This window comes from Leucopleurus acutus (assembly GCF_964270905.1).
Source record: "Leucopleurus acutus genome assembly, chromosome: 4".
Classification (NCBI taxonomy): domain Eukaryota; kingdom Metazoa; phylum Chordata; class Mammalia; order Artiodactyla; family Delphinidae; genus Leucopleurus; species Leucopleurus acutus.
The window spans coordinates 3352923-3368453 of record NC_139146.1 but is presented as its reverse complement, the minus strand read 5'-3'; the positions used below and the strand labels follow the sequence as shown (position 1 = coordinate 3368453).

The 15531-nt window shown below is 58.8% G+C and overlaps 1 protein-coding gene across 1 annotated transcript in view; it reads right to left on the bottom strand.

Annotated features, from left to right (window-relative positions):
- ABLIM2 (actin binding LIM protein family member 2) overlaps positions 1–15531 on the bottom strand; it is a gene marked incomplete at its 5' end in the record, with an annotated part of 142895 nt that overhangs the window by 115757 nt on the left and 11607 nt on the right. The window contains 2 exons of the mRNA XM_082837689.1: positions 6971–7067; positions 13545–13674. Of these exons, the coding sequence (XP_082693815.1) occupies positions 6971–7067; positions 13545–13674 (227 nt within the window). The remainder of the gene's footprint in view (positions 1–6970; positions 7068–13544; positions 13675–15531) is intronic.

Here is a 15531-nt window from a genome sequence, read left to right as displayed (position 1 = left end):
GCCATCATTTGGTCCATAGCACACCCCACAGGAATGGCCCATCACCCCCATTTCCCAGATGAGGACATGGTGGCTCAGAGATGCACGCGGATTTTCCCAAAGCCACAGGGCTGGATTAGGGACTCAGCTGGGGTCCCCCCTCAGGTGTCTGATGCCACCATCCCCTCTGCCACCTGCTGGTCTGCAAGTCCCAAATCACGGGCTCACTTGCTCACCAAGCAGGAACAGAGGAGCTGGTGGGCATCCGGGGAGGCGGGTATGCACACTGGCCAGGCACGGGTGTAGGCAGGCGGCAGGAGAGGGGACATACCGGGCCCAGGGAGTGGGCGTGGAGGGGGCAGGTGCCCCTCTTCTTCCAGTGATTCACCTCATGTCTCACCTCCCAGACAGCACAGCACACGTCGTTCTGTGGTCCTTGGGGACTTTTTCAACTGTTTATCTCCGCTCTCCCTCAAAGGCTCTGCATTTGGTCCTGTCCCTTCTCGAAGGACCCAGTTCATGCTGGACCCCCGAGCAGGCACTGCTGGGTTGGCCAAAGACCAACAGCCCACGTTCAGCTTGCTTGCCAGGGTTTGCTCTTGAGGCAAATCCACCTTGATATCAGGAGGTGGAGCTCCCTGCATCCCTGGGGATCTAACTGGAACCCACACTCCATCAGCCGGGGAGCTTTTGTGGAGCTCTCCACCCTGCTCCCTGTATTATGCAAACAGCTGGCTTGCGGTTTCCACATGTACGACTCTGTTCTACTGTTGAAAGCTTTGGAAGACCACGCATCACACCCTCTCCTGAGAGTCCCATCTGCCTAGAGCGGCTCCCAGGCTCACCGTTCTCGCCTCCCCTCAGGCCTTTCTTTCTAACCGTGACAATGAGCAGAGAACTATGGCGGGAGGCACAGGGCGGTGGGGAGGTGAACCTGTGTGTAGTCAGGGAGGGCTTCCAGGAGGAGGTGACACAAGATGCACAGGTGCCTTCTGGGACAGCAGCAAGCACACACCACTGTGCTCATCTCCATCACAATACTGACCAATTTGGGTGGCCCTTGCCTACTGGCCATCTGCCTCTCTGGCCTGAAGCCCCCCAGGGCCAGGGGCCAGGCCTGAGAAGTGCGGCTCCCTAGGACTGGGTACCAGCGCAGACAGAGCAAGATGCGCTCAGCCAGGCCTGGCTGGGAGGCGGCTCTCACATACCACGTGGCCACAAGCATCCTCGCAGCTAGCACGCCCTCCAGCACAGGGGTCTCTTTAGACTGGTTTTCTAAACATGGAGTTAATGACACAAAGGCCTTAGGGGGTCTGTCTCCCCTGCCCTCAGGATGTCCTCTATAGGTTCAGGAATAGGCCAGGAGCTCCCTTCCCGCCCTCCCAAGCGTAAAGTGTTGGAAAATCAAGCCAAATCACACGTCATTACTTCCATCTTAGCCTCCTTAAGGGCTGACTGCTAATTACACCCAGGAGCCAGTAAGCGGCTCTCTGTTCCCACCTGTTCTCACCAAGGCCATCAGTAGCCTGGACCCAGCCAGCCGGCTGTGAGGGTCTCAGGTTGTCCCTGCACTGCCAGACCTCTCTGACTCTTCAGGCACGTCATTCATCTGTCCTCCATCCAGCGAAGACAGCTCTGGGCTCTCTTTGCACTGGGACAAGTTTATTACCTTCTGGGTCTGGTTCCAGAAACTGGTCCTGCCTGCTCCAAATTCAACCAGAGCTGTCCTAGCCAGTTCCCATGAGGCTATCTCGCTTAAATCCCCCAGGCGCCTGGGGCCCAGCTGCTTAGCCCGGGGAGATGCCAGGTTAGACCGCAGGTCAGCTGTCCTGGCCCCCAGTGACCAAGGGCAGAGCTCAGGTGGAGTCACTGCGGGGAAAACCCCAGATTCCTGCTTCATGCGGGGACCCCCACAGCCAGACATGATAACCCCACAGTGACCAGGAAGAGGAGCCACCCTGGATTTCCCAGGAGGCTTTGAAGGTCCAACCAGTGAGGGCAATGGGAGGCCAGCTGTGGGCCAAGGGCTCTGGGTGGCCATTCGCCCCTGGGCCTCGCCTATCATCTGTACAGGGCAGCCACAGCTCTGTGATGGAGTGGGGGTCAGACAGACTCTCTCCCAAAGCTGTCCTCAGGGGTCCCAGCACCAGCCTTGGCTCCCACCATGCCCTCCTGGGGGTGCTGTGCCTGCCCATCGCTGCCTGTGAAAACCCAGCTCAATCTGCAAGGCCCCCGTCCAGGGCGTCTTCCGTACCGATCCACTGTGTGCTGAGCGTCTCCCATAGCACAGCGATCCTGTAAGAACACGTACCCATTTTCCAGGTGTGAAAACCGAGGCACAGCAGGTGAGGGGACTTGCCCATCGTCCCCCTGGGTCACGGACTGTGCGACCTTGGACAAGTCAGGTCATCTCTCCACAATGGTGAGTAAGCCTCTGACTTGCAGAAGGTAGTCTGGGCTCCCCAGGTGGAGACACCCCTGGAGGCTCCTGTCTGCTTGCCGGGTCCCCCTAAAGACCTATGCCGGGCCAGTTCCCCTGGACCATCCTGGGCGCTGCTTGCTGTCCCAGCACAATTATTCTATCCAACGTCTCTCAGTTGGGGTAATGAATCCAGGGTCCCCATGCCCACAGTGGCGGTACTGATGCTTGGGTCCTTTTCTGGCAGGTCAGGGTCCCAAGACCCCCCCCATGACCGAGAGGTTGGGGGACATTCACGAGGTTAAACTCCACTGAGCCCAGGAGGCAGAAGAGTCAGAAGGGATTTCTAGCTGAACGAGAAGAGCTTGGCTTCTAGATTCCAGCCAACTCAGCTCAGACTCCCGGGGGGCCCCGTGAGGTGGGGTAGAGTCCCTGCAGCCCCAGGACTCTTCCTGTCCTGAAGCAGGGGAGCCTTCGGACTCTCAGCCATACAGAGATGGCCATGGGGTCACAAGCAGCCCCACTGAGCCTGAAATGAGCCTTACTCCGGGCTGGGGCCGGGGGTCGGGCGGTACAGGAGGGGTGGCAGGAAAAGGAAACCCAGTGAGCCGCCCTGTCTCCCTCACTCTTAGAGTGTGTTAGCTGGAAAACGCTGGGGGGAGCTCCTACGAGGCCACAGAAAGGAACTCGTCTGTGATGGATTGAACTATGTCCCCCAAACTCACGTGCTGCAGTCCTAGCCCTCAGCACCTCGGAATGTGACCTGATTTGGACAGAGGTGACTGAGTTAAAGTGAGGCCATTTGGGTGGGTCTGGATGCAATATGACCGTGGCCTTATGAACGGGAACTAGGGCACAGAGACGCACAGAGGGAAGGAAGATGGTGTGCAGCACAGGGGGAAGGACGGCCATCTGCAAGCTAAGGAAGCCACGCTGGGAACACCTTGATCTCGGACTTCGGGCCTCCAAAACTGTCCAAGAATAACGTCTGTTATTTGTTGCGGTGGCCCCAGGAAACCAGCCCTGTGGGGAGAAAGAGCTGGAGCGGGGCCTGGGACGTGCCGGCTCCCCGCCCCCGGTCTGAGCCTGTCTTCCTCTGTAGTGGGACAGTGACGCTGCCCCAGGCTGGGCTTCTGGAGGCTGGCACGTGGCAGGGGCGTGGCAGGGGTGGTGTGTGCTGGATTGGTGGGGGGGGTCCTTCCAGAGGCAGAAGCTGGGAGAACACGGCAGTGAACAGCCCCCTGGAAGCTCAGGCTGCCCGCAGGGGCGCCCAGTCACCGTCAGCTTGAGTTTCTAGCAACTCACAGACTCCTGAAGCTTCTAGCAGCTGGGCCAGGTGCCCTGGCCACCCACGTCCCTGGAGGGTGTTATTTCATCGCCGGAAGAGCAGCCCTTCCTGACCGGAGTGGTGTCTGAGGATCTCACGGGCAGCATTCCGGAAGGTCAGGGCTTAGCGGGCACCTGGGCCCATCCCCTCTCCCCACACACAGGGGGAGCCACAGATGGCAAGTCTGAGGCCAGGCCAGGACCGGGGCTTGGGTCTCTGGGCTCCCAGGCCAGTGCGTGTCCCTGGTGTCACCTTGCCGTGAGCCAGGGCGGCCACCACTGGACCAACAATGTATGCCTCGGGCCCGGCACACAGAAGATGCCCCGTAAAGGTTCCTTAAATCTAATGGGAAACGGGGAATGCATGTGGTGAGTCGGAGCACAGTACAGCGCCCTGCGGGGGTGAAAATTAAGAGTCTGAGTGACAATATCTATCGTCTTTCAGCTCTTGTGCCCGGACTAAGGGCCAGGCACTGCGCTGGGCGATTCCCACCCGTGACCCGGGTCACAGAGCTGGAAATGGGCACACAGCACAGCTGGGACTGGAACCCAGGCCTGCAGGATCCCAAGCCCCAGCTGTCAACTCCCACTGAGAGGGTCTGTGAGGGCTGAGCTAATCCCGCCAGGGACCCTCACTCTCCAGGCTGTGTGCCGTGAGACACCGCAGTGTGGGAGCCCATATCCTACAGATATATATACATAATAACGCTTTCAACGTCCACCCCCGTTGCAGCAGGTGTCAGTGTTTCATTCCTCTTCATGTCCAAATAACTCTCCACTACATGAACCCATTCGTCGTTGATTCGGGGCTTGTGTCCGCTCTGGGGCTGTTACAGGTAAGCTGCTCTGACCATCATGCACCATCGCTTCTGTGTGGACACGTTTCCCTTTCTTGCTGGGTCACTCGGTAACTGTTGGATCACTTGAGGAAATGCCAGCCTATTTTCCTGAGTGGCTGAACCATTTCACCTTCCCCCCAGCAGCTTCTCCACGCCTTTGCCAGTATCGGTTACTGTTGGTCCTTTTCATCGCAGTCACCCTGGTGGGTGTGAAGTCTGTCTCACTGTGGTTTGGGATCTGCACTTCCCGGTGACTAATGATGTTGAACATGTTTTCATGTGCTTGTTCACTATTTGAATATCTTCTTTGGGAAAATGTCTATTCGGAGCCTTTGTCTGTCCATTGAATTTGGTTCTTTTCTGACTGAGTCATAAGGGCTGTTTACATATTCTAGATACAAGCTTCCCATCCGACATATGATGGGCAAATATTGTCTCCTCTTCTGTGAGTTGTGTTTTCATCCTCCTCATAATGTTCTTTGCAGCACAAGCGTGCTTAATTTTGACGAAATCCAATTCATCCACGTTTTCTTTTGTTGTTTGTGTACGTAGTGTCATTTCTAAGACACCGCTGTCCGATCCGAGATCACAAAGGCTTAGCCTTCCATTTTCTTCTAAAAGTTTTAGAGTTGTTTTTTCTTTTTACTTTCAGCTCTTACGATAATCTTACATAAAGAGAATCACATTTCCCTCACTGCTATTTTTATCACAAGATGCCGTTTCTTCATCGGTGAATCGGGAACAACAGCGCGTACTTCACCGGGTTTGTGCAATTTTTAATATTATATTGCTTTGCCCTTTGCCCATCATCTGGCGAAAGCACGGCAGGGAGTGAAGGGCGTTGCGTTTTCAGCTGAGCGGGGAGACCTGCCCAACCACCGCGTGGAAATTCCATTTGAGAAATGAACATCGTCACATGTCTCAGCTCCTGGAATCTGCCGCTATTTTCAGAACAATCCAGTACACTGAGCAGGTTGGGGGATGTTACCTGACCCCAAGCCAACTGGTGCCCTAAGTTCTGGAGTGAGACCTCCACGGGGGGCTGAGCCTGGCCAGGCCAGGGGCCACCCACAGCTACACGCTTTGGTGGGACAAAGATGGAGGGTCTGCGATGCTGGGCCACAGCACCCTGGGAGGGAGGAATGTAATCGCCCCCATTTTACAGAGGGGGTCCTTGAGCGCCCCCGGAGTGGGGAAGCCCCCTGATCAGGGCCACAGTGAGGTCAGGCCAGAGGCAGGGCTGGAAGCGTCACTGGTCTGGCTTCAAAGCCACTGCTGCTGCCCCACCCCAGAGCTGCTTCCTTCCATAAAAATCTCCTGAGTCTCTCAGCGTGTGGGATGCTGACGGGGACATATGGACGACGGGTCCCGGATCCTGCCTCTGGACAGACTCCGCAGCCAGACAGGAGGACACCAGTGAGGGCAAGGCTCTGCTGTGGCTGCCCAGAGAGGAGGGGTCCGCTGGGCACCGAGCCTTGCGCCCGGACAGAGGCTTGAGGACCAGGGAGCATTTCAGCCTGGAGGCTGGACCCCGGCTGGAGCCCCTGCACACCTTGGGCTCACAGAGGCTCCACCCACCTCTCTGCTTCTGGGGGTCCAAGCTCCTTTCCCTGTCCCTCCCCCTCCCCTCCGCCATCTCACTCTCCCACCCCGACCCTGCCCCAGAGCGTTCTCACCTGTCAACAGGTGGGGTTTGAGTGGATTACAAGTTACTTATTGTTTCCGTCTAACTAGCCTGATGGGCCCTGTTCTTTGCGTCAATGCTGGAAGGACTGAAGTCTTTTACGATATTCCTTAAGGCCGGTTTCTCAGCCTCGGCCCAACTAACATTTTGGGCTGGACCCCTCTTCTGTGGGGCCGCCCTGTGCACTGCCAGAGGGTGAGCGGCGTCCGTGGCCTCCATCCCCCACGTGCCTGGGGCACCCCTACCCCCGCCAAGCTGTGACCATCAGAAGTGTCTCCAGATGTTGCCAAAGTCCACCCGGGGAGCAAAGCCACCCTCGGTCGAGAACCAAGAACTGCCTTAAAGGAAAGAAAGGGAGGGCGGGAAGGCGCAGAGGCCGAGGGCCCAGGGACTCGGCCAGACTGTAGGATCCCGCTGCAACACTCACCACGGTGCAACGCCGGACCAGACCCTCCCCTTCCCCCAGTCTCAGCTTGCCCATCTGTAAAACGGGTCACTGCACAGGGCTGTCATCAGGAGTTCACGAGAGAGTCCCCGAGGCCGGGCATACAGTCGGCGTGCGTGAGCGCCGGTCCTCTGTGCCTTTATAAACAGAGGCAGAGCTCACACTGCCCCCCTCGTGTTGGACCCCGAGCTTATTTGGGGGACTGGAGGCTTCTAGTTAGAAAAGAAGCCATCCTCTTGGGCTGGTGGTCCCAGTGGACAGGGCAGTGTGGGCCTTACCTGTCCCTCCTCCGGGCATCCCCATGGACGGTGACCTCCACCCGAAGGGCCAGGACCCTGGAGGCTGCTGGCGGCAGCTGGGCGAGGGCTCGAGCCTCTGAGGCCAACATGGCTCCAGAGGGACATGCCAGAGGGTCACGTGGCAGCTGCCCACCCTCATGCCCGAGGAGGGACGGGCCAAGCCCTTCCCAGCACACCGAAATAGACTCCCACCCGGCTCCAGAATGCACCTGTTCCCAGGCGTCCGGGAAAGGGACTTTGCAAAGGCAGTGGGGGAGGGACTGGGGGAGGGCCGGGACCATCCACTGTCCCGTGTGCCAGGCGCAGCCCACAAGCCCTCCCAGCACCTCCCAGCCAGTACCCGTGTCCTGGGGCTGCCTGACAAAGCGACAAAGCCCCACAAGCTGGGGGCTTCATCAGGAGACGTTTATTCTCTCCCAGCCCGGAAGCCTGAAGCCCAGAAGCCCGAAACCAGGGCGTAGGCAGGGCCACGCTCTCTCAAAGGCTCTGGGGGAGGATGCTGCCCTACATCGGCCAGTTTCTGGGGGCTTGTGTCCACATCACTGCCATCTCCGCCTCTGTCCTCACATGGATGTCTTTTCTCTGTACGTCTCTGTGTGTCCTTTTCTGTCTCTTATAAAGACACCAGTCACTGGATTTAGAGCCCACCCTCTTCCAGGATGACCTCATCTCCATCCTTATGTTAATTATATCTGCAAAGACTCTAGTCCAAATAAGGTCCCAGGTGGACCCTATTCCAGGTGGACATGAGTTTGGGGCCGACCTACTTAACCCACTCCACGGCCCCAGCGTGCCAGAGGGGAAACTGAGGCAGGCCGCTGGGCATGGAAGGCAGCACTGGGGCCCTGCCCGGGTCTGGCTGACAGCCTGGTCCTTAGGTGATCCCCGTTCTCCTTGGTGCCCCTCTGCTAGACTCGGCTTTAAGATCTCCTGGGGCAGAAATGCAATGTGACCCGTCAGCTACGGAAGCAGGAAGCACCGCCTCGCCCCCAGCGCGCCGCAGCGTAGAACCTGCAGGCATTATCCTGGCTAATCGTGCACGTGATGGGTGCGAACCGAGCCTAGTGAACCCGGGCCAGGACCCCACAGCTGAGAGGCTCGGGGGCCACGCCCTCCAGCCCGAGCCACATTTCCCACCACTCTGCCTGCCGAGGCCCTGGGTGGGCCGCGTCACCCCTCCACCAGCACCCAGCAGAAAATACCTCATCCCATCGGCTCTGAAGGGTCGGAGCAGGTGCTGGCAGCCAGCGGGGACTCTCCTGGCCTGATCTGACTTTCATGACTCACCCTGGTCTGAAGCTCTCCACCCAGCGGACAGGGGATGGTAACCAGTACCCCTGCAGCAAACCCCAGGGCAGCAGAGCACCACCGCCAGGCCCACGGGTCCCGCAAGTGGGGACAGATGATGCACCCCAGGCAGAGAATGGCAGCCCCTCGTGCCTGTAAGTGAGAAGAGTTTCTCCAATCGTTCATTCTGCAGCTATCTACGCCCTGCAGCCCGTGCCCAGCTCAGGGCAGAAACGACAACAGTATCAGTGACAATGACAGCAGCCCCCACTCAGCAAGTCCCATACACTGCACCACACCTGAGACCGGAACTGTCATGTCCCTGCTTTCCCAACCTGAGAGCCAGACGGGGAGCGAGGGGCAGCACGGTGGGCGACCAGGGCCCGATCGAGGGTAGCGCAGAGCGAGCTCCCGGAGGGTCGAGGGGATCCCTCGGAGGAGAGAACCCCGGGAGATTCAGAGGCCGAGGGGCGGCTAGTTACTCAACAGCTGGAAGGGTGAGCCAGACAGAGGGAACGGCCTGTGCGAGGTTGGAAAGGGGGCGAGGCCAGTCCACATTCCCGGGAGGACGGGCGCCCTCGGCTACACGGGGCTGGGGTGGGAGGTGGGCAGGGGCCAGGGCGACGGACAGTCCATTGCAAAGCATGGGTGTCACCCTGAGAACGAGGGAGGCCGAGGGTTTGCCCAGGCGTCTGAAAGAATTGTAGCAGGAGGAGCTGCGGGTACCATCCATCCACTGGGCAGGCGCTGCTTCAGCTCTGGAAACAGCACGGCACTGGACAGTCACAAGGACCCTCGGAAGGGCCTGCTCCCCCTCCCACGAGCCCCACCCGAGGACAGCGTGGGCGCGAACCCCAAGCCCGCTGGCTCCTTGGGAGAGCGCCTGGCAGGGGGCCGGCCCTCTGCCTTTGGGCCACACTTCCCCAGGGCCGGCATCCCCCCGACCAGGGTCCCCCACGGGCCTGGTGCCTCCTGTCCACCTTGGCCGGAGGCCAGGACACCTGTGCATGGGACCATCTGCCACAACACTGCAAGAAGAGCCTCCCAGGAGATGGGCACGTTGGCGTAGGGGCTTCTTGGCCCCTGGGACCCTTGGGTAGAAATCAGCCCAGGGCCTGGCTCGTGCCTCTCCAGATGTCTGCCCGACCCTCAGCTGCCTGCTCTCCTCCCCTCACACCAATGCCCCCATGGAGCTCAGCTCCCACCACACCTTGCTCCCCTATCTGTAGTGGCAGCCGGGCCCCTGGGAGGCCGCCCCTGGCTCGTGGGGACCCCTCCCCTACCCACAGAGGTCCAGGGGTCCAGACCCATGGCCTCCTCTCCCATGGCCTCAGGTGGTTCCCAGGGCCGAGGTGTGGAGGGGGCGCCTGAGCCCTGCCCCTTGCCCGTCGGTTCTGGGCGGAGGGGACAGGAGAGGCAGCGTGGCCAGCACCCATGGGGAGGCACGGCCGTGGCGCCCGGCCTCGTGGGAGCTTCCTGCCCCATGACCTCTCCAAGGTCCCCGGTGTGGTCTGAAAGCAGAGGACCAGGACCCCGAGGAACTCACGCTAATTTCGGATCTGCACGTCCCATGCTGGGGCCGCGACTGGCTGGGGCTGGGGAAGCAGTCCTCTTCCCTCCTGGGCCCTGCGGGATGAGCCCCTCTTCTCCTCTGAGGATGTGGTGGGAGGGGGTGAGGCGAGATGCTGTTCCTGCCCCACCTAGAACCTTCCGAGCTGATTCTCAGGAAGAGTTGCAGAGAGGCAGAGCCAGGCCCTGAACACCCGTGAACGCCAGGGTCAAGGGCACGGGGGATAGGCACTGGGAGCCAGGTTCTCTGCCCCCGGCCAGTGGCTCCCAAACTGTTCCAACATCAGTGCCCAGAGAGAGGGGTACACCGGGCAGTGGCCTCCCAGGCACAGGTGTGCACACCTGTGGGATGAACTGAGTCCGGGCTCCCCCTGCAGCCTTACCCTCGCCAGGGTCTCCTCCGGGGGAGAGGGTTCTTGCAGTCCCATAACTTTGTGCTGGCCCACGCGGCTGGCTTGGCCACGGCATGCGGGTGGAAGCGACAATGTTCCAGTTCTGAGTCCAGGCGGAAGGCGGCTCCCTCCGCCCTACTGTGCTTCTGCCTCCTGCTGGTCCCAGGAGGAGGGTATGAGATGGGGCAGAGCCACCCCCACGGAGCCGAGCCTGGTGAGCTGAGCCCCGGCCAGCCCGCAGGCCCCCAGCCAGGATAACTGATTGCCGAGTTCTGCCTCTGCGCTTTGGGGCTGTTTGTTCCAAAGTGTATTTGTTTCTTGTAGCTGCGGTAACAAACCAACACAAACTGGTAAGACAACAGTTCTGGAAGCCAGAAGTCCGAAGTCGGTACCACTGGGCTGAAATCCAGGTGTCTGCAGGGCGAGGCTCCCTCTGGGCTCTGCGGGAGGATCCTTCCCGCCCCGTCCAGATCCTGGTGGCGGCCGGCATCCCCGGCTCACGGCCGCATCACCGCATCTCTGCCCCTCCCCCCACCCCATCCCCTTCTCCTCTGTGTGTCCGTCTGTAACCTCCCTCTGCCTCTCTAAGAGTCACTGTGATGGCATTTAGGGCTCACCCAGATAATCCTGGATGATCTCCCCAGCTCAGCGTCCTCACCTTAATCCCATCTGCAAAAACCCTGTTTTTCAAATAAAGCAACACTCACAGGTCCCAGGATGAGAACATGATGTATTCTGGGGGGCCCGTTTTTCAGCCTACCACAGGCGGCAATAGTTTATATGATATGTGAATACATAACAGATATTTCTCACCAAACAATACCTAGTAGCCTTACGACTCGGGATGTGCTCTGCTATTCTTCTATCTTTTCTTTTCTTTTTTTTTTCCTGGGATGGGTCTGCTATCTTGCATTCAATTCAACCTCTTACGTAACAAAGTCTTCTGTGACCCACTAAACTGATTTCATGCCCACAAATGGGTTGCCACCTGCAGTGTAGAAAGTTCCAGCCTAACTTCTGCACCTGTACCCCTGCCAGGGTGGGGGACCCAGCGAAAGTGATGATGATTTAAAGAAAGGAGAGAAACGCGGCTCCTTCTGCGCACAGAGGGTGGGTGGGGCTGACTGGTGCCTGGAAGGACGCCTGAACTCGAGGACATGGTCCAGGCCACCCTGCCCCACGGAGGGTCCCCCACCTGCAGCCCCCAACAGTGGCCTGCGTCCTCCGAGCAGGCCGGCTCCTCAGGTGACTTGCGAAGGGGCCAGGACCAGAAAGGCAAGGGGGGGCGTGGCCGCAGGTGGCTTCGGCGGCTCCACTTGCTTCCCCAAGCCCCTGGCTCCCCCTCCTCCTGGCAGACCCCCTGCTCCACATTGCAGAATCATTCTTCAGCCCTGACAGCCCCACGCCACGTCCACCCATCACTGTGCCATCACTAGGTACGCCCACTCACATCTTCCTTCCTGAATGCCTCTTAAAAGATGAGAGACAAACGAAATCGAGGACCTGGAAACTTCACGACAGATGGTACGGATTTTCCAGGTGGGTCTAAGGCAAGGAAGACACTGGCGCTTTCTCAGGGGCATAAAAAATTAGGTCTGAAGGGATCTGAGACATCGTCCAGCCCCTGGGCAAGGATTCCTAAGAGTCCAGCCGGGCCTCTCCTGAGCACTCAACCCCCAGAGCCAGCGGCGTGCTGGACGCCTCCACCTGGAAGCCCCCCAGGAACCTCAGAGTCAGAAAAGAGAATGTCTGGCTTGTTGCCATCCTCCCTCCCCCACCTCTCCCCACCCTCCAACAGGGCCACACATCACACACCAATACCCTCACCCAGCTGGCTCCCCTTGTGCCACTCAGGCAGACTTGTGTTTGCAACCGGCTCCGTCTCTCACTAGCTGTGTGACCTTGGCCCAGCGGCTCTACCTCTCTGGGCCTCAATTTCCGATGTATATAATGGGGGTGCCTGCCTGCTGGCTGCAGAGAGACCAAACAAAATGATATGCGTGAAGGGGCCAGGCACCTCGCCTGGTACCTGATGGGCACTTGGTAAGTGGCATCTTTCTTTCCCAATTCCTAACTGTATGAGATTCCCGTGGCTGCTGGGACAAAGGACCAAAAACCGAGTGGCTTAAATAACAGAAATCTATTCTCTCCCAGTCTGGAGGCCGGAAGTCCTAAATCAAGGTGTCAACAGGGCCGTGCTCCCTCTGGAACCCGTAAGGAAGAATCCTTCCTTGCTTCGTCCAGCTCCCGACGGTAGCCAGCAATGCTTGGTTGAAGAGCCCTTCAACCTCTGCCTCTGTGGTCACGTGGCCTCTCCTCTGTGTCTCTCTTCCTCTTCTTATCAGGACGCCCTACTCCATATGACCTCGTATTAACTGGTTACGTCTGCAACAACCCTATTTCCAAATAAGGTCACATTCACAGGGACCAGAGTCAGGACTTCAACATCTCTCTTTGGGGACACAATTCAACCTAGAACATGGACTTTCCCATTGTCACCAAAATCATCTGTCGTGTCGGAGCAGCGAGCGCGGAACGTCGGCATTACCGGTAGCACTTTCTCCCTGTACCTCACGGGGCCTCCCCTTCTCTCTGGCCCCTCCCACCCACCCCTTCTCACCTGGTTGAGACCCTGTGCCCCATCACTGGTCCTCCCCGCCCTGCCAGGCGGACCTCCGGGTCCCCAGCACCGAGCACCACCTCCGGGGGCTCACGAGGCCTCCCAGATTGAGACCGGACTCCTTGTCGCAGACACCCAGCCTGGCTGGACCGCATCCTTTCAGTCCACTCTTCTTGCCCCTGTCCACGTGGGGGAGCCGTGCTCACCAAGGGCCACACCGTGGGTCCTCACAGCATCTGCAGGACCATCTGTGACGTGTATGCCCCCAAGACAGTAAGTCCAGGGTCCCCTAAGGCAAAGGACAGCAAGGCCCCCAAGGTACCAGCCAGGAGGTGGCTTCAGCCAGACTGACCCAGATGCCCAAGGGCTGGGCTACTTGGAGGCTGTCCCGTCCACGTAACAGAGGAATGAGTCAGGCAGGGTGTTCTGCCCGGTGAGGGGGAACCTGTCAGTCCTAAGCCCCCCGCCGGGAGCTGGCAGACTAGCAGGGCAACAAACACAGCCAGGGAAACAGATGAACGTGCAGGCCCGACCTGCGATCAGTGTAACAAAGGAGGAAAGCAGGGCCGGCCCCAGCGGCTGCTGCGGGGCAGCGGGGCTCCGCAGCCGCTGGGCTCGGGCGGTCAGGGGGCCTCTCGGAGGAAATGAAGCCGAAACGAACTTTGAAGGCTGAGAAAAAGCTTACGCGCAGGCGGTTGAGACCAGCAGAGGAGCCCGCAGGTGTGAGGCCCCCGAGGCCAGGAGGAGGCTGCCCAGAGCCGCCAAAGGTGGGCTTGCGTGCCGAGACGCGTTCTGATTTCAGCAGCCCCCCGAACCTGGTGAGCAGGGAGATCACCCGGGAAGCTGATCGGAGGTGACCGAGTTTCTGTCTCCCTGTTCGAAGACCCCCTCAGCCAACGCTGCCTTCCCCGCCCGACAACACACCTGGACGCGGCCCCGCGGTGCCCGCGTCCTGCCCACGGCCCCCAACGCACACCGTCTCTCAGGCCCCACTGCCGGCACTCAGATGGAGAGCCATTCCATGTCCCTGCTGGGCGGAGCGCAGGGTACACACCCATCCGCCTTCTGAGTCAATACAGACAGACAAGCAACCCCACAGAAAATAAGCTGGGGGGGCAACAGCAAATTCACAGAAACACAAATGGCCCGGAAGCTAGAAAAATACCCTCGGGTGCCTGAGAAGGCAGATGAAAGCAGGGAGGTGTCCTTTTCCCATCAGCTGGCAGATACGAAAAGACTGACAGTGCCCCGTGCTGGGCAGGGAGCAGAGAGGGACAAGGAACTCCGGTGCCCTTTTGGTAAAGGCGTGAACGGGGTCCGCCTCCAGGGAGAGCAGGTCGGCAGACAATATTCCCATTTACCTTTCTGCTTCCGGGAATGTCTGTAACGTCCACTCACAGGTCTATTTGCACACGGGTGCAAAGCCGTACGTGCGAGGATTCTCATCCCCGCGGGATGCGCTCAGGCTGTGCTAAAAATCGGAAAGCACACGGGACCAACGGGCCCTGTGCACCCCCTGAGCGGGAAGCAGGTCACACAGCAGCCTCTCACCAAAAATGCTCAGCCCGAATCCCATCACTAAGAAACAGACCCAACCAGATGGGGGACGATCCACAAAGTAACAGGGCTGGACTCTTTAAGCGTCAATGGCATGAAAGAAAACAGGTGGGAAGAACGTTCAAGAATAAAGGAGACTAAAGACAGAGAGACACGCTCACCAATTGTGGCGGGTGACCCTAGACTGACTCCTGAAGAAGGGAAGGTAGACACACGTCTGTAAAGGAGCCCTGGGGGCAGGGAAACGGGACCGGGGACTTCCTGTGGGTGCTATTTGGGTACAGGCCTGTGCTAAAGCCTAGGTGTGATGACGCAACTCACTTTCAAATGATTCAGAAAAGAGAGAGAGAGATGGAGAGAGAAAGCAAAATGTTAATAACGGATGCCTCTAGATGAAAGTATTACAAGGTGTTCATTGTACTGGCTTTTCCCCCCAACTTTTCTCTATGCTTAAAACTTTTCAGAAGAAAGAGTTGGGGGAGAAACTGATGAAGAAGACAAAGAAATCCCCCAGAAACAGCATAGACCATGACCCGCTAACTTCACCCTCACGGATCCCGGAAAAAACCTGCAGCAACAGAGACAGGCCCAGGGCTCAGAACACCTGGCTCTGCGGCTGAGGAAACCGTCTTCTCTCCTGGCCCTCAGTTTCCCCACCTGTAGCCAGAGTTGGCAAATGCATGGCTTGCACACCCCCCCACTGCCCGTATCCGTGGAGACATAGATAGTCAATCAACTATTCTTTGTGTCCGTGTGATTCGGTCCCCATCCCGTGAGCTCCTAAGGGTGGGATGGAGCTGATGCATCTCGCCTGGCCCATCCCAGGGCAAGGAGGAGAGTGGATCCACTCACTGTCTGATGAACGAGCAAACAGCCAGAGAATGGATGACTGCACCTAGGCGACTGGACACCCCATGGGAAAGGTGATGGTGTGGGTTCTGAATGTGGAAAACCCTCCACCCAGTGCCCCGACACCTTGCCTAGAGGCTGGCATGGCAGGAAGTCCTTTCACCTTGCTGGCCTCACTTTACCCATCTACACCGGGGACACAAGGAGTACCCATTTCACTGGATGGTGGGGAAGGACCAGTGAAGTCCCACATGTTGAGGGCTCTG